Here is a 24,352-nt window from a genome sequence, read left to right on the forward strand (position 1 = left end):
AGTCAAAGACTTTAGGGAAATTGAAGGTGGCATGTATAGTGGCTGTCATTACCTCTTTCATTTTTCTTGGATTTGTTGCCTAGTAATTGCCATATCCATCGTACATCTGGATGGGAAGTTTCTGTGCTGTGATTCAGGAAATAACTCTTCAGCTGCTGAGAGCAGTCAGTTACAGAGGGCACCAGTGATAGCTTTCTTTGTGGGACTCCTCTGGAAGAACTCTGTTATACAGTCGGACCCATCTCTTTTCTCAATAATTGTCAGAAATATGTCATCTCTGAGGTTTCTTGGTATTTGTCTTTCGTGAGATGGATGGCAAGATTGTGAACCTGTGACTGATGCTTTTCATCACTGAGTAGTGGGGTTTCAGCAAGGTCTCCCCCTAGTCCCAAAGCCTTGCTAGTTTTGAATTATTGCTTTCTAAACCTCTCATCAGCCAGAAGTGGGAGTGAGGCTAGGCTGAGCTGAGATGGGGATTTGGGCCCCATGGCTGGAGGTAACTTTGAAGTTTGGACATTGGTCAGTCCAGCACCTGTCATGGCCTGGCTGATGTTTGCAGCCAGATCATGATACAATTGAACAGGGTTGGGAATACTGCCATGATGTCTTGAGCTTGTCACCTTGACAGAACAGGTCTACTATCATGATGAGGTCACGGTCCATGCATTTTGTCAACAGGACACTTGACCTTACAACCGACCTCGTTATGATCTTGCACCTTATTGTCTACCTTGCACTGCACTTTCCCTGTAACTGTTACACTCTATTCTGCATTGTTATCGTTTTACTTTGTACTACCTCAATGCACTGAGAATAATTTGATCTGTGTGAACAGCACGCAGTTGGAATTTATTATTGTCACGTCTTGAGATACAGTGAAAATCTTTTAAGACGTGTGACAATAATAAACCAATTCCAATTCTAATTCCAACAGACCCCTTTGGACTTAGTTTTCTCAACTCTTTCCTAGCCAATTATCTCTTGCCAAACAATTGGGTCCCACCTTGGCACTGGAGCAAAGGACAGGTCTGAGGGCAGAGTGTTGGCAGTGTGGGTGGGGATGTGCAGAATTGAGAACATGGACCAGATATACAACTGGAACATGGAACAGCAACGGGGGCCAGTGGGGAGGGAGGTAGGACGTCAGATGCCTCATCTTTACAGGTGGGCCAGGTGCAGTCAGGTTTGGGGAGGGGACCTGGGAACAGGAACTCAGCAAAGGCATGCAGATTCAGAAAGTGCTACTAACCCGAGTCCTCTGCACTCTGAGGGAGCTCTGGAAGCCTGTGCAGCAGCCTGGCTGGTTCCTGGTACTCCAGGTCCAATGGAAAAACACGCTCATACGTGGGGTTGGTCTGGATTATCTGAGTCTGGTTGTTTATGACAATAGCGTCATCACACTGCGACAGGCGCACGGTGACATCTTCCTCCAGGATTTTCCGTGGAGCCTTGAGAAACAAGCAGAGTTTCAAGCATGCATCAGAATAAACCTCTGGAGCAAGTAATAGAGTATGATCTACAATAGTTACACCCTCAACAGCCAATGCAGTAAGGAAACTAAAGGATGACAAATCCCAATGATTATTAAAGGTTTAAAATAGATGACTGTGGGAGATGGTGACAACCTGCTTATCAATTTCCAAAATTACTGAGATTCTCAAAGTGTTACTAAAGGCAAGGGTAGAAAATGTGATTAGACTCTATACGTCTACCTGCACTGCACTTTGTCTGTAACTGAATTTGTTTTTCTTTCTACAACCTCAATATAATTATGAATCGCATGATCTGTCTGGATGGCAGATTATTGGTATTGGTTTATTATTTTTACATGTGGGAAAACTTAATTTTGCAAGCCAGTCATGAAAACATAAGTAGTTTAAGGTAGTGTAAGGAAAAAAGCATAACAGTATCTTGGTATATGTGGCAATAATAAAGCAATTACCAATACCAATAGGACCAATGACCAATTACTGATACCAATAGGACTAACTACCAATTACAAACTACATTTTACTTAAACAAAAGTTCACCTTGAAAAACATTTCTGAAAGTAGTAATTACTCAAGTTCAGAAATATACTTTTACATTGCACAACATTCTTCGGACAAAACTCAAAAGACAGCAAATGCTTGAAATAAAGTTTACCTCTGATCTTCATCATAGCTGGAGTTTGCTGAGGATGTGATTAGTAGAATAGATAAGGGGAAACAGTGGATGTGATGCATTTCAATGTTTGGAAGGTTTTCAATAAGGTTCCACACAGGAGGTATGTCAAAAAGATTACAGGATGGAATGACAAGAGTAACAGACCAAAATAACCCACACTATTTATTGGCCAGAAACCAGACAATGAGTGTAAACAGATCTTTCTCTGATTGGCAGGGTTACAGCAGGGATTGGTAATTGAACCCCAGTCATCCTAACTGAACAGATCAAATGTTTCACTGAGTTTTCCAATGAAGTTAAAACTAGATGGGATTGTGAGTGGGAAGGAAGACATAATGAGGTTTCAAAGAGACTTGAAGAAATTGAGTGAATGGGTGGGAATGCGGCTGATGACGTGGTGGAGAAAAATGTAATGTTAAACATTGATACCCAAAATTGAAAGTAGTCAAAATGGTTAGAAGTTGGGCTAAAATGTCTGTTTTTGTGTTAAATAACTCTAAGGGTTTTAAAAAAGGGAATATCTTTGATAGAGTGAGACCAAAGGAGATATTGTAGTATTAGAAGCGATTATGCCTCTTGGCCCAGTGTCTCACTATTATCAACACATTACACAGGCAAAACACAGCAGGTTAGATAACATGAACTGAACAGGTACAGGCAAGAAAAACCGAACAGATGACAGGCAGGAATGACTACTTCTAGTAGAGACAGAAGGAAAGGGTGGGTTACCCAAGATTGGAGAATTTGACGAGTCCAAAGGCTGCAAAATGGAAGATGAGGTATTGTTCCTCGGGCTCACACTGGCCCTTGTTGTAAAAGTGCAGGAGGCCACACACAGTAAGGTCAAAGCAGTAGCGTAAGGCAACCAGAAGCTCAGGGTCGCTCCTGTAGACATAGCATAGGTATTCTGCAAAGTGATCACTAAAGCTACATTTGATTTCTCCAGTGAAGAGGACGTCACATCGTGAACATTGCATGCAGTACACACTAGACTAGGATACTGCAGTACACACAGTGGGGTTACATTTACCATCTTCCGATCTGTATGCGATGCCCCAGAGTCTAAACCTGATGATCACCAATGCACCCGCTATTTCCAGGGCTATTTCCTTTAGTAGCCTGGCTCACATTTATTAGGCTCTGGGGATTTGTCAGCCTTTAGCTCCATTAAATCACCCAGCACTCATTTTTTTTTGCTTTTATTGAATTTCTTCACTTCTTCGCTCTCTCTGGATCCATTGTTCCTCAGCATGTCTGGGTGTCACAACCACAGACTTTGCTGCAGAGGCTACACAACCCCGCAAGTGGGCTGTGCAACAGATTTGACAATTGCACTCATGAATATGCACCTTCCAACTTACTACTGTTTCATTATAGTGGTGTTTAACTCCTTTCTTTCTGTTCTAGTCTTGTTGAGACTTGACCAAAAGCACAGCAACATTTACGCTTCCTGTTTACCTTTGTCCTTATCCGGGAAAGACGACTACTCTTTTGACTGATACTGTAAAGAAGTGGTATTCACTTATTTATTGCTTCCAACTGCTGAGTTGGCATTTTACTTTCAGTTTGACACTTTAGTTTTACATTTAGTTACATGGTTCTAACTCCATAATCATGTTTGCAGATGACACCACGGTGGTTGGCCTGATCGGAGGAGATGACGAGATGGCCTACAGGGACGAGGTCCAGCACCTGGCTGCGTGGTGTGCCGACAACAACCTGGCTCTTAACACCCAGAAGACCAAGATGATCATTGTGGATTTCAGGCATGCCAGGAGTCACACTCACATCCCTATCTACATCAACAGAGCTGTAGTGGAGCGTGTATCAAGCTTCAAATTCCTTGGTGTCCACATTTCCGAGGATCTCACCTGGTCCCTGAACTCCTCCATCCTGATCAAAAAGGCGCAACAGCTCCCTTATTTCCTGCTGAGCATGAAGAAAGCTCACCTCTGTTCCAGGATACTGATGGACTTTTACCGCTGTACCATTGAGAGCATACTCACCAACTGCATCTCAGCGTGGTATGGCAATTGCCCCGTATCCGACCGCAAAGCACTCCAGCGTGTGGTGAAAACTGCCCAGCACATTATCGGCACCCAATTGCCCACCATTGAGAACATCTACCATAAATGCTGCCTGGGCAGGGTGAAAAGCATTATCAAGGATGCATCTCACCCTAACCATGGACTTTTTACTCTTCTCCCATCCGGTAGGCGCTACAGCAGCCTCCGCTCCCACACCAGCAGGCACAGGAAGAGCTTCTTCCCTGAGGCTGTGACCCTGCTGAACCTCACATCACAGCGCTAAGTAGTATTGCACCCATATTGTACTGTCTCAGTACTTTTATATTTGTGTGCTGTAGCACTTACTGTTTATTCGCAGTTATTTTGTAAATAACACTATTCTTTGCATTTCTGGTCAGACGCTAACTGAATTTCATAGGCTTTGTATCTGTACTCGGAACAATGACAATAAAGTTGAACCTAATCTAATCTAATCTATTGGCCTAGCATTTATTGTTTTCCTTAAATTCCGCAACAGTTCTCATTAAAGTCAGTGAATTGTCAATCTGCTCCAGTGGTGTGTCTCTCTCTCTCTCTCTATATATATATAGACACACACACACACACTTACTTGGGCCACATCTGAACGCAGTGACACTGGGAGGTTATTTATGTCTTCTATTGTGAGACAGAAGCAGATCATCCATTTAAATGGGCTGCCATTTCTTTGTAATCAATTACAATTTCTCTTGTTTCCGACTGTAGGGGGCCTACATTTTCTTTCATCACCTTTTTCCCCCTGGCATATTTACAGTCAGTGGCTACATTGTCCACAGTTTACTCTCACACTCTATCTTCCTCCAATGTTGGCCCTCCTTTGTTGAATTCTAACCTGCGCCCAACTCTCAGGGCTGCTGCTCTTTCTGGTAATATTGAATCTGGTTCCACCCATAATTTCCTTCATAGACTACAGCTAAGACCTCTTTCACAACCAAGACATAATGCACGTTCTTTAAGTAGTATCCATCGCTTATCCTCTGACAACCTATCCAGTGAAATCCCTCAATCTCTCAGACCCATTTCATTTCTGTAGTTTCCTTTATTCTGATTCAGGACCTTTGTTCCTGGTCAATCTATAACACTTTCTATCAAGTAATGATTACGATTCCCTCGGTACCCTGTACAATGAGGTTGTTAACGACTCTTTTTCCGTTGCAGGATGCCCAGGATCAAACTGGGAATGAGATTAGTTTAAGTGGGTGTTTGACAGATAGCATAGACACAGTGGGTCGATGGGCCTCTTTCTATACCGCTGGACTCTCTGACCATGGCAGCAGTGGGAACTGTGAAGTGTATGAAGAAGATATAAATAGGCCAGTCAAATGGGTGGAGAGGTAAGCCGGTGTAATCTACAGCAGAGGGATATGTTGCCTCTCCTGCTTTTTGCTAATGAGCTATCTCATTAGCAAAATCAGGAGAGGCAACAAAAATAAAGGGTTCAATTCTAAAACGCCTGCAAGAAGAGAGATTCGGGGTATATGCTGATAGCTCATTGAAAGGCAGGTTGAGTAAGTGGTTAGTAAATGCATATTGCATCCTGGCCTTAATAAATAGAGCCACGGAGAAACAAAGTCCCAATAAAGCTTTAAATATTGCTGGTTCAGCTACAGATGTAGTACTGAGTCCACGCTCTGGGAAAGATGCAAAAGGTTTGGAGAGGGCGCAGAAGATGATTCCCTCAATTATTCCACGGATGAGGGGCTTTAGTTATGTGGACCACTGCTGTTGAGGTAGTTTTCTGTGGAGCAGAGAAGGCTGTGAGGGGATCTAATAGGATGATTTAAAATCACAGAATGTTAAACAGAAGAATAGAGAGGGAATGTGATAATGCAGTCAGTGGTCAAGGGCTGGAATAGTGGCCAAATCAAATGTTCAAGCAGATTCAGTTAGTGTGTTCAAAAGGGAGCTAGATTGTGCATACCTTGACCAGTAGAGCTCATAGGCTGAATGGTATCCCTCCATGACATAACCATTTATCTGCAGAGCACAAGCTATAACAGCCCACCCTGAGATTATAGGGTGCTGCCTCAACAGAGTATGGTATTATAAGAATACACCTTCAACTGATTAAATGATAATAACGTCACATGAGCGGTCATGGGCACAGAACAGAAAAGTATCTCCACAGCCACTGGATGACAGGACTGCAGTATCACTCAGAGAGGTGGCAAGTACATAACTGATTGAAATATACTGACTGAAGCGAGAGTAGGTGAGAAAGTAAAGCTTGGGGCGGTGGGGAGGGGGGAGGCCAAGTGAAAGGGCAAATAAAATGAAGAATTGGGAAGGCAAGTAAGAGAGTGTACAGTGGGGTGGGGCATTCAGAGGGGGTGCAGGATGGCAAGCGGGGGGGGCTGAGGGTCAATGGGAGGAGGAGAAAGCGGCGTGCAGGCAGAAGGCAGCTGGGGAGGTGAGAAGAAGGCATGGTGAGACAGTGGAGGAAGGGGAGGAACGCACTTTCTCCAGGATCCGCTTCCAGTGTTGTCTCCACAGAATGATAATGATGATGATGAGGAGGAGCAGGATGATGGCCACCAAGCAACCGATCAAAATGGAGGTCTTGCCGTCCTCGGTGTGGTTCATGGGTTTGATGACAGTGGGAGAAGGCGGACTGTCTGCAGAGGGGAAAAAAAACATCTGAGCGAACAGTGCAGGTCACAGCACCGCACACCACCTCCAGGACTGTCTACAAGAACAGGCCGCTCCCCGCCACACAAACATAACTGCAGGTAGTACACAGAAGGAAAGGTACAAAGGGCAGTCAGCCGGGAGACGGCAGACAGTAAATGAAGCAGGGAGTGTAAATAGAAGAGAGGGAACACAGGGAGAGTGAGAAGGCAGAGTCAGAACAGAATCAAGTTTATTATCACTAACGTTGTGAGATTTGTTCTTTTGTGGTAGCAGGACAGTGCATACATAAAGATTACTACAAGTTACAATAATAACATACAAAGTATAAACAAGCAGTGCAAAAAGAGAGCAAAATAGAGAAGTAGTGTTCATGGGTTCATGGTTCATTCAGAAATCTGACGTTGGAGGGGAAGAAGCTGTTCCTAAAATGTTGAATATGTGTCTTCAGGCTCCTGTACCTCCTTATGAGGTGGGGGATCTGTCAATGAGTAAGGTGAGTGGAGACAGTGGAGAGAGAGGCTCAAGTGAAGGAGTGCTACAAACATTGAGAAGACTTTACCAAGATTCAGGGTGATCAGCCCACTGGGAGTGCTGGTCAGAGCAGGACTCAGAGATTCTTTCACAGCCTGTGTTGGGAGAGAGGTGGCTCTCAGCTCTATTCCCCGGCCTTGACCTACATCCAGCCTGGGACTGCTGGAACCTGCTGAAATTTGGGAACAGTCTTCCCTCACGGGAGGCTGAGAGTATTCCACCGGAGGATTTGAATCTCCAACATCTGTCAAACAGAGATGAAAAAAAATTGAAACTCCGTCAACAGTTTCCAACAAAATAAGCATATAGCAAGGAGAGAGGGAGATGGAAACTTTCATGGCCGAGGAAGAGACAGAAGGGAAGAGAGAGTGACACACAGGAAAGGGTCAATGCTGAGATCCACTGCTCTTTATGCCACAGTGTGATAATTTCTGTAGTGAGCATCTTCTTTAGTCTTCCCCATTCCCTCCTACTCTGGAACCCCTTATTCCCAGGAACAATTCTGGTGAGTTTACATTACACACTTTGAGGCACTGAGTTGTATATTGCAGAAACAGGTCCTCCAGTCCAATTCGTCTATGCCAACTGTGACGCCTTTCAACACTAATCTCATTCTCTCTTCTCCCCTCGTCCATCAGGCAGAAGATACAAAAGCCTTGAAGTACATACCACCAGGCTTAAGGACAGCTTCTATCTGGCTGTTGCAAGTGGATTGAGTGGATTCCTATGATGATGAGATGAAGTTATTGAGTGGATTCCTATGATGATGAGATGGCCTTTTGACCTCACAATCTACCTTGTTATGACTTTGCAACTTACTGCCTACCTACATTCAACTTTCTCTGTAGCTGATACAGTTTATTCCACAGTCTGTTATTGTTTTACTTTGTTTTATCTCAATGCACTGTTGTAATGATCTGATCTGGATGAAAAGTATGTAAGACCAGCTTTACACTGTATCTTAGATAAATATGACAATAATAAACCAATTCCAATTTGCCAGCATTATGTCTGTACCTCTCTGCTCCTTTCCAATCCAATTACGTACCCTTCTAAACATAGTAATCATACCTCCTCAACTAGCTCCTCTTGTTCCATATACTCATTACACTCAGTGTGAAACACCTCGGATCTCCATCAAATCTCTCCCTTCTTACCTCTGAGCCCTCTGGTCCTAGACTGTATCACCCAAGGGAAAATTTTCTTAATAATTTTATAAACTTCTGCCAGGTCACCATTCTTACATTCCAGTGGAATCATCCTGAAGTCCCTCTGTGCATCAGCACTCCCACGGTTTCTGTCCTGTCAGTGCATTTTGTGGCATCAAATGCTGTCTCACAGAAGTGAGAAGCATAATCTACCCTGCGTTGCCTTGCTCTGCCCTCCCACCCCTCTCACCATACAGCTCGTACTTTCCTCAGACTAAAATAGGTTGGAAAAAGTCAGCAGGTGGGGCAGAATCTATGGGAAGAGAAATAGTATTGTTTTAGATTCACAGTATAATATTAATATACAGAGAGGGGACACAAGAAACTGCCGATGCTGGAATCTGGAGCAACAAACAATTTGCTGGAGGACCCAAAGTTTTAACAATTCCTTTCTTCCCACAGGTACTGCTCAAACCACCAGCAGATTGTCATTAACAACATACAATTGTACATTACCCAGATTTTACAATATTAGGAAGCTATTGCACAGATAAAGGAGACACAAGAGATTCCGCAGATGCTGATAATCCTGAGTAATACACACAAGATGCTGGAAGAACTCAGCAGAGCAGGCAGCATCTATGGAAGGAATTAAACAGTCGACGTTTCAGTCCTGATAAAGTCTCAGCCCAAAACTCATAGACATTGTCAGACCTGTTGAGTTCCTCCAGCATTTTGTGTGTGTTGCGGAGAAAAGACTTAACTTCCCCTTAGGAGCTTCTTCACCCGAGCAGAAAATTCATTTGTTCTGCCCATTGCTCTTCCCCACCATCTCTGCTATCTCTGTTTTCTCTCTTTCTCAGTTCTGATGAAGAGTTTCCAGACTGAAACTAGCCATTTCTCTTCCCAACGTGCGGGCTGATATACTGTGGTTTTCCAACATCCTCTGCTAGTCAATGCCATTAGCCTGGACATCTTTTTCCAGCCAGAGGGAGAAGGGAGGAACGCCTGACTAGCATCAGCTCCCACCCTCCCATCGCTCCTGAGCACGAGCTGGGATGTTCCCACCTGCAATGGATGACTGGAAGGAAATTTCACTGAAGAGCATCCAACGATCGGCGAAGTAGAAGCGGCAGCGAATGGCCTTGGCCAGGCGCTGGCCCAGAGGCACAATAACAAACCGAGCACTCGGGTTCTTGTCGTCCATCACCGTGGTGACACCCACAGAGTCATGCTCCCAGTTCGCTACCAACCGCTGCTTGAAGAAGCACTCCACCCTCTGGAAAATCTTCACCGACTTGGTGTACAGGTTGTTACAGTGCACCTGGAGAACAGGGAAAAGCTCATAAGAGGGGGCAGGAAGGAGAGGTTACGTGGGGGAGAATGCAAGGGGATGTGGGAGCAGTGAAGAGCAAGAGAGGGAAGGAGTGCAGGTCTGGAAGAAATGCAGGGAGGGCATGAGATAAGAGGGAAAGAAAGGGAGGGAGAGGGAGGGACAGTGACAGTGGACAGGGGAAGTTGGGAAATAAGAGAGAGGGGAAGAGAACTGAAGGCGGACAGACTATAAGGTGTGGCACAAGAGAGGGGAACGGGAAAGAGATGATGGAAAACTGGAGGGGGAAGGTAGAAAGGAAGGGGTGAAGAGAAAGAGAGAGATATGAGGGGCAGGCAGAGGGGAAGGCACAAAGATAGGAGAGAGGGTAGGAAGGCAGGGGTGTGAGGGATGGAACAGGAAGGGAGGGGTGCGCGGATTCCGCATGTCACCAAACATTTTGACAACCTTCTATAGATGTGGAGTGGAGAGGACCTAACTGGATGCATCAGGGACTGATATGGATATACCAATGCCCAGGAATGGAAAAAGCTACAGAAGAAGGTGGACACAAAACAGTCCATCACAGATAAAACCCTCTCCACCATTGAGTGCATTTACATGGAGTGCTATCACAAGAACCTAGCAACCATCATCAAAGACCCCACCTTCTAGGCGATGCCCTCTTCTCGCTACTATCGTGAAGCATGAGGTACAGAGGCCCTGGCTCCTACTGCACCAGGTTCAGGAAGTTATTACCAGGTTATACAGCACTCATCAGACTCCTGAGCTAGTGTCGATAACTTCATTCACTACAACTCTGAATTGATTCTACAACCTATGAACTATTTCCAAGGACTCTTTACAACTCATGTTCTCAGCATTATTTTCTATTTGCACAGTTTGTCTTCTTTTGCATATTAGTTGTTTGTCAGTCCTTGTGTATAGTTTTTTTTGGTAAATTCTATTGTATTTCTTTTTTTTCCTTTAAATGCCTGCAAGAAAATGAATTTCTAAGTAGTATTTGGTAACAATCATGTACTTTGATGATACATTTACTTTGAACTTTTTATTTATGTGGCAGGAGGGCTCAGGTCCGAGGAGACGGGAAGGGAGAGTCATCGAGAGGTGAGGCAGGAGAGGAATGAAAGCCCAGGAGGGGCCACAAAGGAGGGTAGGGAACGTGAGGGACAGGAGGATTGAGTGGAACCTGAAGACCCAAATTCAAAGCTTTCGAATCAGCTCCATCTTCTCTGCCATCAGATTTCTGAACAGGCCATGAATGCATGAACACTATCTTATTATTCATCTTTTGTACTACTTATTTCAGTGATTTATAATCATTTTTGTGTCTTGCCCTGTGATGTTGCAAAATGACGAATTTCACGTGTCAGTGATAATAAACCAGCCCCTAATTCTCAGGGTAGGGGAGGGATGTGAGGGAAGGTGAATGCACGGCCCTTCACCCTGGTGGTACCATGGAGCCAGTTAGCCTCACTTCATGGGGCCATTCTGAGTCTACACTCCCACACCGTTTCTTAACTCCACCCCAGGTCAATTTTACTCCTGAGTTTCTGAGACAAGATCCTTATCTCAACAGCCTTTACTTTTTGGTTTTCCACATTGCCAACGTCTTCTAGAAGTTAAGTATCCTAGAATATGTATAACTAGGTCAGTGTAATGGTTCAGATTTAACCCATTTATTTCTGCGTGCACCATTCAGATGCCCCGCTGGTACTCGGGTGAACCAGAGCTGCCACCTGATGCACAGGAAAGAGTGTTTAGATGTGTTAAGATTGCTATATCCATTCCAGTTTGTCTTATTTTCTCCTGGAACAAAGTATCCAAGTGTAAGTGTGAGCTGGAGCTCTGTGGGCTGAAGATGGTTCCTATAGGTTTGGTCGCCGTGGATCACGGTGACACATGCCATAGCTGCACTCATCACTGGTCTGGAATGCCCTTTCTTTCAGCGCGCATGTAATTTAACCACGTTATTTAATTCTGTCACCGTTGCTCAAACCTCACTCTGTCACGGCACAACAACAGTTTCTCCCTGTAGATCCCGTAGTCAGGACATGGTGCTAAGCTCAGTCTGTACTTTGAGTTGGGACCACAGGAGTACGTTCCCAGTCTTTGGGTGTCTGATGACCTGAGTCATCTCACTTTAATTAACCAGCTCTTGTGGTTACCCAATTAACTGTGAGACTAAAGGCTATTTACTTATCAGTTCATCTAATCGGGGCTTCAGATCACAAGGAGACATGAACATGTCAATACACAGGCTATAATGATGCAAAATTTATCCGTAGTTAGTCATGCTGTACCAGTCTACACTTAACACCATAGGTGTGATTTCTTAATAATGAAGAATTAGTAAAGTTTAACTCAGACAACATATCAAACACCTTAATCCAACTGTTGGGGCTTGGTTAGCCCCTGAAATAGGTCATAGGCAAAACCCAGTGGGCAGGATATAGTGCTTGGAGTTGTTATGGTGAATGATAATGGAGCGTCTTGAAGAAACCAATAGTCCTGGGTGATAAGCAGTTGGAGATAAACTGGTCGACACATAGGTCTGAGGAAGGGACAACACAAGTGTCAATGGTTATCAGTGCTTGGTCATGTTGATGTGGTGGCCAAGTATTCGGATGGAGGCTATGTTCTGAGCGGAATGGGTGAGAGGTCTGGAACAGAAGGACAAACAACCGTTTGGGCAGAACTCTTAGATAGCTGACCTTCACGGCTGAGAAGTTCCTTCGCTGGTCAAACTCAAACTCCAGCTCCACGTATTGGCTGCGGAGGTTGTCCTTGCTCCATCCCACGTAGTCATATCCGGGCCACACTCGGTACTCGTGGCTCTGAGTGAAGTCATCCAGCCCCAGCATTCCATCCGTCAGCTGACCCAGGCCGCTGTAGCTGAGCCTATGCAAAAAACAGTGTCAGTGAGGCTTCTCCCTGGTTCCATGCCGGGTGGAAGCAAACCACCTCCCCAGCCACCCACCACTGAGACAGGCTTCATGTGCAGATTACAGGAGGAGCTGGTCTCTGACATTTTGCCTCAGCTCCTTCAACATCAGCACCCACAATGGGTCAGGTCCAGGGCCTGGCAACCAGGGAGGCACTCAGACACCCCTCACCTACCTACAGATCATTGCTCCATCAGTGGAATGGGAAGTTATAGAACAGAGGAGTGGAGGTAGTTGGCAGGCCAAAGGCCAGTGATGACTGCCAACACTACACAAGGTTAGGTCCCAGCAATGGAGTCAAGACACAGGCAGGGTGCATCCAGGAAATATTCCCCTTCTCACCTCCATATACCAAATGTACAAACACGTGCTTATTCTCCTGAAACCTACATCTCCAGCAAGATCCCAAAGCCTGCTACTTTAACCACCACGACCCACACCTCAACCCAAACGTTCTCCCCTGTCTAGGCCTCCTTCTCATCTCCTTGCTCCACTCTCAGTTTCTGCTATCTTCAACCCTTCCCTCTCCTACAAATCCACCGACACCCCCATTTCCCATACTCGTCTTAATCATCCAACCATGAATCATACCACCTCCTTAATCCCACCACTTTCCTCCACTCACATCTTTCTCCCACTACCCCAGAATCCTACATTGCAGAAACAGACCCTTCAGCCCATCCTGTCCATGTTTACTATCAAGCAGTGATCCGCATTAATCCCATCTACCAGCATTTGCTCCACTGCCTTTTGGTCTTGTTGGTTCAAGTGCCTGACACTTTGCAAATGCTATGAAAAAACCTGCTGAGGAGCCTTGGCCTGAAACATCAACTGTTTATATCCCTCCATAGATGCTGCCTGACTTTCTGAATCCCTACAGCATTTGGTGCATTTGCATATACCTGTCTCCAGCAACCAAATCAGGCTGTGTGTTCCATGATCCAGTCACCCTTTGGTGGGGTAAAAATTCCTCTGCACATCCACTCTAAATGTTTTAACCCTGACATTAAACCTATGCCTTCTGGTTTTAGACATCTCTGTTCAGACCCCAATGTTCCACTACCCCTAACTGCCTGCCCCACTGTCTCCATTCTTCATGTTTCTCTATGTCCTCATCCATCAACACTTGATGAATACCGGTCAAGACCTTATTTCTGATGGAAGAAGCAAATTAAAGAGACGTCTGTCTACAGCTGACGTGTGCAGAACGGACACCCTGTCCATCCAAGACCTGCTGTATTGGAGGGGCAATGATCACTCTGTTCAGTGTGAGTGTGGGAATGGCCTTTCTAAGTCGTCTACCATTCAACAAGGATAAACTCAGGACGCAGTGGACCTTTCGATATCTCTGTAGTGTGCAGAAGGACCAGCGATAATACTAATCCAGCCTGTAGAAAGTCAGCATGAACTGACAGGTAACAGTACTGTTTGTCTGATATTGTGACACAGAATCACGAGCTTACCTGGAGTCCTGGAAACCATCATAGGTAGAGTCATTGAGATAGACGATGGCCGACCCTGGTTTTCCAATGGTTTGTCCCACAGGGCCACGATACGAATAGAGACCATCTAGGCACAGATATCAATGATCATGAGGTCCATGGAAACATCTTACATAAATCCTGGGCTTATACTACCATATTTCTAACATTAAGAGTACAGTGTGCAGTTCTGGTCAGGAAGAATCTGATTAGACTAAGGAGGGTGTCGAGGAGATTTACAGGAATGCTGCCTGGAGTGGAATAATACTGAATGATTTGTTAGGTTGGGTCCGTTTTCCCTGGAGTGAAGGAGGCTGAGGGGTTATAGTGGGTTATACAATCATTAGGTGCATTCTTCTTCTTCTTCATGTGCCTTGCGCGTTACATGCTTGGGCGATCATGGCTTTCCACATCCAATGATCCCATGCAGCGTCAATGATATCTTGCACACTTAGATCTGTTTAGTTCTTTCACAGTGTCCATATATTTTGTGCTTTGCCTTCCTCTTCCGCGTTTCCCAGGCATACAACCTTGTAATGTAAGGCATTCTATTTCTCCCTTTCTGATGACATGGCTCAGGAATTTAAGTTTCCTCTCATTTAATGCTCTCATTAAAGATCTTTTTGTATGGGCACATTGGAGTACTGTCTCATTAACTACCCTATCTCTATATGGTATTTTCAGCATTCTTCTAAGAAACCACATTTCTGTCGCTTCTAAGTTTCTTTGGAGTTCTGGTGTTATAGTCCATGTTTCAGAAGCATACAGCAAGATTGACCAGATGCAACATTTTAGTAGCCTAAGCCTTGTCATAGAAATACGTGTAACGTTCCGTTATATTGGCTCGTGAATGTCTAGGGGAAATCCCGCCCAGCACCTGCTTCAACAGTCCCCTCAGGGTCAATCGTCGCCCGAATCAATCTCAAACATCAATCATCAGCCAGCACACCCAGTAAATTTTAACACATACACTTTATAGATATTACTAATTCTAGGGCATTAATATACATTTGATACAGAGAGGAAAGTAATGGGAAAAAAAAGACGCCAACACTTATCAAAGTCCAAGTTCTTCGCGCGCTACCGTTGGAGCTCAAATTCGACGTCAGACGACCACCCGAATTCCGTCGACCCACGGCTCGGGACCACCCGAAGTGATCGACTGGAGCCTCTCCGCACGTCCGCCGTCCTCCTCGTCTCTCCTCCCGACTCCCCACCAAAACTCAGTCCACAGTCATATCATACAGCATGGCATCCGAAAACAAAACGATACATAACCACCCATTGGCTAATAGCACCCTCTTATCACCGTCTAAACCACAATAAGCTGCTAGCGCAAACTCTCTGCAGCATTAAAACACAACAAAGCCGCATTCCACGGATTAACATAACAAAATCGCCATTTTAAATGTAACAAAAGAAAGACCCCGTACACTCTCCCCCCCCCTAAAAAAAGTCATGCCCTCATGATGTTAACAGAATTCACTAGTACTCCTTGTAAAACACAAAACCCAACCCAGGTGCATAATGCAGTGACATAACTTTGCAGGGCAGTAGAGATCACACCCTGCTCTCCCGGCGCTATATAAGTGAGTCTTTCCGGGGGACGCCTACTCCTCTGAGGTCTCTGGACTTCCTCTGCTGTCTCTCCCTGTTCAGACACCCCAGTTGACCCCTCGAGCCTGTCTGTCGGACCTTCCCCTTCACCGGGATCCCTCTGCCCCGGTGAGCCCTCTGGCTCAGGTTCTGCCTCCACCCTCTCCTCCCCCAATGCTGGCTGTAATACAGGCGGCTCTGCAACACCCTCCCTCGGTTCCCCTGACTCAGTGATGGAAGGGCCAAGAGTCTCTTCTCCTGGCACTGGGGAATCAGCGAACGGAAGCAGGTACCACACGTCCGAATCATCATCTTCCGATGACGTATCCCTTCTCGAGGTGGGGACCGGCCCCATTTTCTTCGCAGCGGGCTCTTCCCGCGCCCCGCGCCCTCGCAGAGTCCTCGTACTAGGAGTAAACTCCCATTCGGGCTCTGGGTCCATCTTCACCTCTCGACCCAGAGGCAACAGGTGGTTCCGATGGAGTACCTTGACAGGCCCCTGCCCACCCTCAGGTCTCACCCGGTAAACCGGGAGATTCGGCATCTGACTCTCCACCACATATGGGGTGGCTGCCCAACGGTCCGCCAACTTGTGCTTACCCTGTAGTCCTAAATTCCGGATAAGGACTCGGTCTCCCGGCAATAGCTGGACGAACTTTACCTTCTGATCATACCTCCTTTTATTCCGCTGGTTCTGCTTGGTGGCTGCCGCCTCAGCCAACTCGTACGCCCTTTTCAACTCTCTCCTCATATCGGACACGTACTTCAGACATGGCTTCGAAGGTATTTCCCCCGCTTCAGTCCCAAAACACAGATCAATGGGCAACCTCGCTTCCCGTCCGAACATCACATAGTAGGGCGAGTACCCCGTAGCATCATTGCGAGTACAATTGTAACAATGAACCAAATGGGCGATGTGCTGACTCCACTTACTCTTCCGTCCAATCTCCAAGGTGCCGAGCATGTCCAGCAGGGTCCGGTTAAACCTCTCGGGTTGAGGATCACCCTGCGGGTGATAGGGGGTGGTTCTGGACTTTTCAACCCCAAGCATATCCAGCAATTCATGGATAAGCCTGCTCTCGAAGTCCCGTCCCTGATCACTGTGGATCCGCCGGGGAAGGCCATAATGAACAAAGTACTTCTCCCATAACACCTTTGCCACCGTAGTCGCTTTCTGATCCTTAGTAGGAAAAGCCTGCGCATATCTAGTGTAGTGATCCGTGAGGACCAAAACATTCGCGGTATTGCTGGTGTCCGGCTCAACAGACAGGAAATCCATACACACCAGGTCCATGGGTCCTGCACTCTGCAAGTGGGATAACGGAGCCGCCTGCGCAGGCAAGGTCTTCCTCCTGACGCAACGGCTACAGGTCTTACAGTATTCTTCCACCTCCCCCCTCATCCGGGGCCAGTAAAACTGGTCCTTGACTAATCCATAGGTCTTCTCTACCCCTAAGTGCCTGGAATCATCATGTAGAGCCTGAAGCACAGCCTTTCGATACTTCTCAGGCATGACCAGCTGCCAGCGCCGGGGGTGGTCCGGAGGCGACGTGACTCGGTACAGGACGTGGTTCTTCAGCTTCAACCGGGGCCACTCCTTCAGTAGTAGAGGAACGGAGGCATGTTTCGCCTTCTCCACCTGCCCCATATCACCCTGGCTAACCGCGTACCAGATAGTGCCAATGCTTGGGTCATCACGCTGAGCCGCCTCTACTTCCTGGGGACTCAACTCCGGCAGCTGCCTGTTCCTCAGAGCAGTCACATTACAGTAAACAGTGGGCAGCGCGTCACCGTCAGCCCCCAGTTGATCTACTGCCCGATCCGTTCCCATTTGTGCTCCTACTTCCCCGTCGCTCCCAACTTGACACATGGCCTTTACTCCCTGGGCAGGGACACTCTTCCACTCCTCGGCCGTGCCCGACTCGTCGTGCGCCCGACGAGACAGGGCATCTGCATCGATGTTCTGACTCCCCGGGCGGTACTTCAGGCTGAACTCATAGGCAGACAAGGCTGCTAACCACCGGTGCCCAGTAGCGTCCAGCTTCGCCGAAGTCAGGATATAAGTGAGGGGGTTGTTATCAGTTCTCACTTCAAACTGGGCCCCGTATAGGTAGTCACTCAACTTGTCCACCACCGCCCATTTCAACGCCAAGAACTCCAGCTTGTGAGTGGGATAGTTTCTCTCAGATGGCGACAAGCTCCGACTGACAAACGCCACTGGCCTCAATCCGTTTCCCTGTTCCTGGTACAGAACAGCCCCCAGACCGTCGTGACTGGCATCAGTGTGTAGAACATACGGCTTCCGGGGATCAGCAAAAGCCAACACTGGGGCCTGCGTCAGCGCCCTTTTTAGAGATTGGAACGCCTCCTCACATTGAGCATCCCACCTCAATCCAAAAGGCTCCCCCGGGTTCAAGTATCCTCCTACCTCCGACCCTCGGTCTCCCTTCCTCCTCCTCCCCACAGGTGGATAGCCACACAGCAGCTGGTTCAATGGATGACTCATTTTCGCATATCCTTTCACGAATCGCCGGTAATATCTGCAAAACCCCAAAAACGAGCGTAAGGCGCTCACCTTCTGAGGTCTCGGCCAGGTGGTGACTGCGGCTATCTTACCCGGATCGGTGGCCACTCCATTTCGCGAGATTATGTGCCCGACATAGCTGACCGACGTCTTACAGAACTGGCATTTATCCAGGGAAAGTTTTAACCCTTCCTCCTTCAGCCGACTCAGCACCTTCAGCAGCCGCTCCTCATGTTCCTCCAACGTAGATCCAAACACTATCAGGTCGTCCAGGTACACCAATACCTCCAGCAGGTTCATGTCCCCCACTGTCCGCTCCATGAGCCGCTGAAAGGTGGCTGGGGCCCCCGAGATACCTTGGGGCATTCGTTCGAACTGGAAAAACCCCAGGGGACAGATAAAGGCTGTCTTCTCCTTATCAGTCTCGCTCATCGGAATCTGGTCTCATCCCGGCTACCACCTCCTGAACCGCTGAAGACCATCCCTGAGGGTCCGAGCCCCCTGGTCGGCCCAAAGCACACTCCTCGGCCCGTACCTCTCGGATCAGCCGTCCGAATGATGGAGGGGAGCTCTGCTTAAATGACTGCCGTACACTCCAAGCCACCCTGTCATCCTCCCGGGAACCGCTACATATCTGGCTCATCCTTAACTCCGCCACATCGTCCTCCCTCACTATACCTCGTCGCAGCAACCCCGTAAGCTTTCCTTCCAGCCTGAAAGCATAGTCGGAGAGCTTTTCCCCTCTTCTCTGCCCCATCCGTTGAAACTCTGCTAAATGCCGCCAGGGATCCCCTGACAGTCCAAACACTTCCTCCAAAGCGTCTAAACACTCCGATAGGGAAGCCAAGGGGCGTGCCGCTCTCAGATCGCGGACCACCCGGGCCGCCCCGCCCCTTAAGCTTTCCACCAATCGCTGTCTCTTTTCCTCATCAGAAACTGGCCACACCTCTAACAATTGGGATGTATCTTCAACCCAGGTCTCATAGTCATCCTCCCCTTCCGGGGTGGGCTTGGCTCCCAAGAAAATTCTCAGCTTCGGGCGGTGCACCTCAACCCTTCTTGCCAGGGAGGTAATGGCAGCCGTTAACTCGGCAGTCTCCTCAAGCCCATGGGGGCGAGGCCTGGCCAAACCTTCCCACTCCACACCTCTACCTCTTGCTACGGGCACCCGGCCGGGGGCCTCATCTAGCTCCTCCTCCTCTGGCACCTCCTCACTTGCGTCCTCGGAGAGAGTGTGGAGACCCCACAGCCCCGCCTCCCCCTGGACGTGGACTGTCGCTGGTAATTCTAAAGTCATGACGTCGGCACTCGCCCGCACCAACATCCAGCTAGCTTCCAGTTCTTTCCCACCCCTTCTAGCTACAAGTTCTACCTGCCCGATACCTTTAATCAAACTCAACCCTCGCACCAGTACCTCTACCGAAATGCGATAATCGACCCCGCTTACCACACACGCATGATTCACCGGTACCTCCTCCATTTCACACCAACTTACAATCTTATCTCGATCCATCTTCACACCACTTACCGCAACCACAAGTACAACTTTCCCGAAAAAAAAATCCAAATCCCTGACGGTAGCCCCCACTTGTAACGTTCCGTTATATGGGCTCGTGTATGTCTAGGGGAAATCCCACCCAGCACCTGCTTCAACAGTCCCCTCAGGGTCAATCGTCGCCCGAATCAATCTCAAACATCAATCATCAGCCAGCACACCCAGTAAATTTTAACACATACACTTTATAGATATTACTAATTCTAGGGCATTAATATACATTTGATGCAGAGAGGAAAGTAATGGGAAAAAAAAGGTGCCAACACTTATCAAAGTCCAAGTTCTTCGCGCGCTACCGTTGGAGCTCAAATTCGACATCAGATGACCACCCGAATTCCGTCGACCCACGGCTCGGGACCACCCGAAGTGATCGACCGGAGCCTCTCCGCACGTCCACCGTCCTCCTCGTCTCTCCTCCCGACTCCCCGCCAAAACTCAGTCCACAGTCATATCATACAGCATGGCATCCGAAAACAAAACGATACATAACCACCCATTGGCTAATAGCATCCTCTTATCACCCTCTAAACCACAATAAGCTGCTAGCGCAAACTCTCTGCAGCGTTAAAACACAACAAAGCCGCATTCCACAGATTAACATAACAAAATCGCCATTTTAAATGTAACAAAAGAAAGACCCCGTACATACGTTTGTTGGTAGAAATGGATTTCATTTTTTGGAAGTTGGTTTTGGCAATGGCAATTCTTTTTATTTCTACTTTACTTCTAGCATCTTGTGATATAAGGCTACCAGGTAATTAAAGCTGGTCTTTTGTTCAATCTCCTGGTTACCGATGTACAATTGGAAGTTGGGAGTATCCTGTTTTGATATTACCATACATTTGTTTTTTCTACAGTTGATGGTTAGACCAAAATCTGCACTTGTTTGTACTACTTTGTCTAGGAGGATTTGTAGGTCTTCAGCAGCACTTGCTATTAGGGTGGTATCGTCTGCATATCTTATGTTGTTGATGTTAACACCTCCAATTTTTATCCCATCTAGGTCTTCTATTTCTCTGAGATATTAAACAATTCCGGTGAGGCAACGCATCCCTGTCTAATTCCTCTTTGATTTTAATCCAACTGCTTATATTATCATCAATTTTTACCGCCACTGTCTGGTTCCAATATAAATTTTGAAGCAGTTGTTGGTCCCTTCCGTCAATGTTTAGTTTAGCGAGAATTTGAAATAATTTTTCATGTTGCACTTTGTCGAATGCTTTAGTGAAATCAATAAAACATAAAAAGACATAATTTTGATATTCAATTGCACTTTCTGAAAGCATTCACAGTATGAAAATTGTGTTCCTAGTTCCTCTATCCTCAATAAATCCATATTGTAGTTTAGAAGTTTCTGATCTTAACTTGTTTTTATTCAACTCAGAACAATATTCAACAAAATCTTTATTATGTGACTCATAAGACTGATGGTTCTATAATTTTCACAGTCAATAGTTGCAGGAATTTTTGGTAGAGTTATAAATACTGATTTGAAGAGATCGTCAAGCAATACTCCAGACTGATATATGCCATTAAACAGTTCAAAAAGAATACCTATGCCCAGATCTTCTAGGGCTTACATCATTTCCACTGAAATTTCATCAGGTCCAGTGGCTTCACCATGTTTCATGCTTTTCATTGCTTTAGTTATTTCTTCTTTGGTTATAGGTGGGCCAGAATTAGGGTGTTTACTATCTGGGGGTTCCCTTCTAATATCCTCAGACAGCTGCTCTATATACTGAATCCACCTCTCACATACTTTATCTGGATCTGTTAGTATGGATCTGTCTGCTGATCTTATGCATCCTGTAGAGGAGGTCTTCTTAATTCCAGTAATTTCCTTAATTTTCTTGTGCATTTCTTTGCTGTTGTTAATTTGGCCTTCTACTTCATGGCATTTTTGATTCAGCCATTCTTCCTTTGCAATATTGCACAATTGTCTGGTCTGTCTGTCTCGCTCTCTGTATTGTACTTCATTATTCTTCACTAACCTTCTTTGTTCCATCAGATCTAGAATTTCTTGGGTTATCCACCCCTTTTGGTGTGTTGGATTTCTTGTACTGGGATTATCTCCTCTGCTGATTGTTGTATAGCATATTTAAATCATCCCAAATAGGTATTGTAACGTTTTCATTGAGGTGTTCTTCTACAGCTGTCTTGAATTGTTGCTTAAGTATGCTATCTTTTTTAAGTTCTCCCAACATATACTTCTTTCTCTTTTTTCCATGTTTCAGTTTCTTTAATTTTGTTTCAATGGTAGCTATCACTGGATGGTGATCTGAACCACAGTCTGCTCCTGGGTAGGCTTTAAAATTTGTGATATTATTTCTAAAGCGTTCATTGATGGTAATGAATGAAATCTATTTGATTCCTTGTTTTATCTCCAGGGGTAATCCAAGTACACAATCTACGTGGATGGTTTTTATACCAAGTATTGGTGATCAGTTGGTTGTTTCTGACACACCAATCAGTAAACCTTTCTCCATTTTCATTTTTCTCCCCTAATCCAAAGGGTCCTATTATGTTATCAATCCTTTCCTGTCCAACTTTGGCGTTAAAATCTCCCATGACTAGTTTCATATCCTGAGATTTACATTGCTCATAAGCACTGTCGAGATCTTCGTAAAACTTGTTGATATCCTCTTCATCCGCATCATTTATTAGGTGCATAGGTAGGTTAAAAAGTCACAATCTTTTCCCCAGGGGGGAGAGGGGTTGAAAACCAGAGTGCATATGTTTCAGTGAGAGGGAAATAATTCAAAGAAAATTCAGAGCAATATTTTCCTCACGGAGGGTGGTGTCTACATGAAATGAGCTGCCAGAGGAAGTGGTGCAGAAGGGTACAATAATAACACTTGGACAGGTACCTGGATAGGAAATGGGCCAAATGCAGGCAAATGCAATTAGTGTAGATAGACATCGCAGTCAGCACGGTTGGGTTGGGCTGAAGGGCCTGTTTCTGTGCTGTATAATTCTATAAACAAACTGTTACTCTTTTAGAATGCACTGATGCTAAAACTTACCCGGTCTGCACACAGCAAAGACTACTTGCTGTCCAGCCACCTTTTTTCATTAATTTATATCTTGTAGGCTATGCCAACGAAGAAGATGGCAGTGAGCTGTGCCATCCTTGAGAAGATGGCAGTGAGCTGTGCCATCCTTGAGAAGATGGCAGTGAGCTGTCTTCCTGAACTGCTGCAGTACTTCGAATGAAGGTGCAGTGCTGATGGGGAGGGATTTGCAGAACTTCCAGCGCTAATGAAAGACCAGTGCTATATTTGAAAATGAGGACGGTGAACAGCTTTGAGGGAAAACTGGCGGTGGTGATCTCCAAATCAGGTTTATTATCACTGACGTACTGTATGTCATGAAATTTGTTGCCATTCTCGGTGATAGATACTGCAGGCTTGGGAGATGCTGTCAGAGAGCCCAGTATATTTTGTAAATACTGCTCACTGCAGGCACTGAACCTGCAGAGAGGTGAATGAATATTTAGAGAGGTTGACTGGGTGCCAGTCAAGCAGTTGTTTTGTCCTGGATGACATTGAACCTGCGGAGAGTCGAATGTATTGCACTTCACCGAGTGACTGGAAGCTTGCGGCATCGTGCAAGGTGCAGACATTGTAGGCTGGAGAACCTGTTTCTGTGCTGTTCTGTTCAATGTGTGTCCAGGTGGAAATTATCATATCATACTCCTGAGCTGTACCTCTGTACCTAATGGATGACAGAAAGACTTTGGGGTTTGGGTGGGCAAGTTACTCGGCGCATACCCAAGCTCTGCCACAGTTTTTATGATGCTCTTCCAATTGAGTTTGTGGTCAGTGATGTCCACTCCCTGCCCCATATTTAGTGGGCATCAGAAATACAAATACCATTGAAAGTCAAGGTCAGGTAACGAGACTCCCTCTTGTTGGAAATGGTCACCCCCGGGCACAACATTACTTGCCACTTATCAATTCATTCCTGAATGTCGTTGAGGTCTTGCCATCTGCAGGGGTCATCAATAGACATGAAAACCAAAAGCAGCAGAGGCTGGAAATGTGAAATAAAAGTCAAAAATACTGGAAACCTTCAGCAGCATGGGCAAATAGGATGGAAAAATGGCTTTGAATTGGGACACAGAGGATGATAGCGGAGGGATGTTTTGTGATTGGAAACATGAAACGTGGGAATCCATGCTGAGACCCTTGTAGTTATGAGGAGGGACTGGATAGTCTGGGTTTGTTTTCCTTAGAACAGAGGAGGCTGGGAGGAGGAGGAGGACTGATAGAGATGAAGAAAATGATGAGGGGTACAGATAGAGAGACTGTGAAAAGCTGTTTCCCATGGCAGAGGCATCCAAGAGCATAAGGGATACATTTAAAGAGGTTTAGAGG

At 46.2% G+C, this 24,352-nt stretch overlaps 1 protein-coding gene across 6 annotated transcripts in view; it reads right to left on the reverse strand.

The window, feature by feature from the left end:
• LOC140186406 (discoidin domain-containing receptor 2-like) overlaps nt 1–24,352 on the reverse strand; it is a 118,355-nt gene that overhangs the window by 20,516 nt on the left and 73,487 nt on the right. For all 6 annotated transcript variants that reach the window (XM_072240647.1, XM_072240644.1, XM_072240645.1 and 3 more), the window contains 6 exons: nt 14,284–14,389; nt 12,590–12,776; nt 9,611–9,866; nt 7,423–7,638; nt 6,690–6,847; nt 1,250–1,448 (listed from right to left, as the gene is read on the reverse strand). In XM_072240647.1, coding sequence (XP_072096748.1) covers nt 1,250–1,448; nt 6,690–6,847; nt 7,423–7,638; nt 9,611–9,866; nt 12,590–12,776; nt 14,284–14,389 — 1,122 coding nt within the window. The remainder of the gene's footprint in view (nt 1–1,249; nt 1,449–6,689; nt 6,848–7,422; nt 7,639–9,610; nt 9,867–12,589; nt 12,777–14,283; nt 14,390–24,352) is intronic.

Source organism: Mobula birostris, chromosome 22, assembly GCF_030028105.1.
Source record: "Mobula birostris isolate sMobBir1 chromosome 22, sMobBir1.hap1, whole genome shotgun sequence".
In the NCBI taxonomy this organism is placed as follows: domain Eukaryota; kingdom Metazoa; phylum Chordata; class Chondrichthyes; order Myliobatiformes; family Myliobatidae; genus Mobula; species Mobula birostris.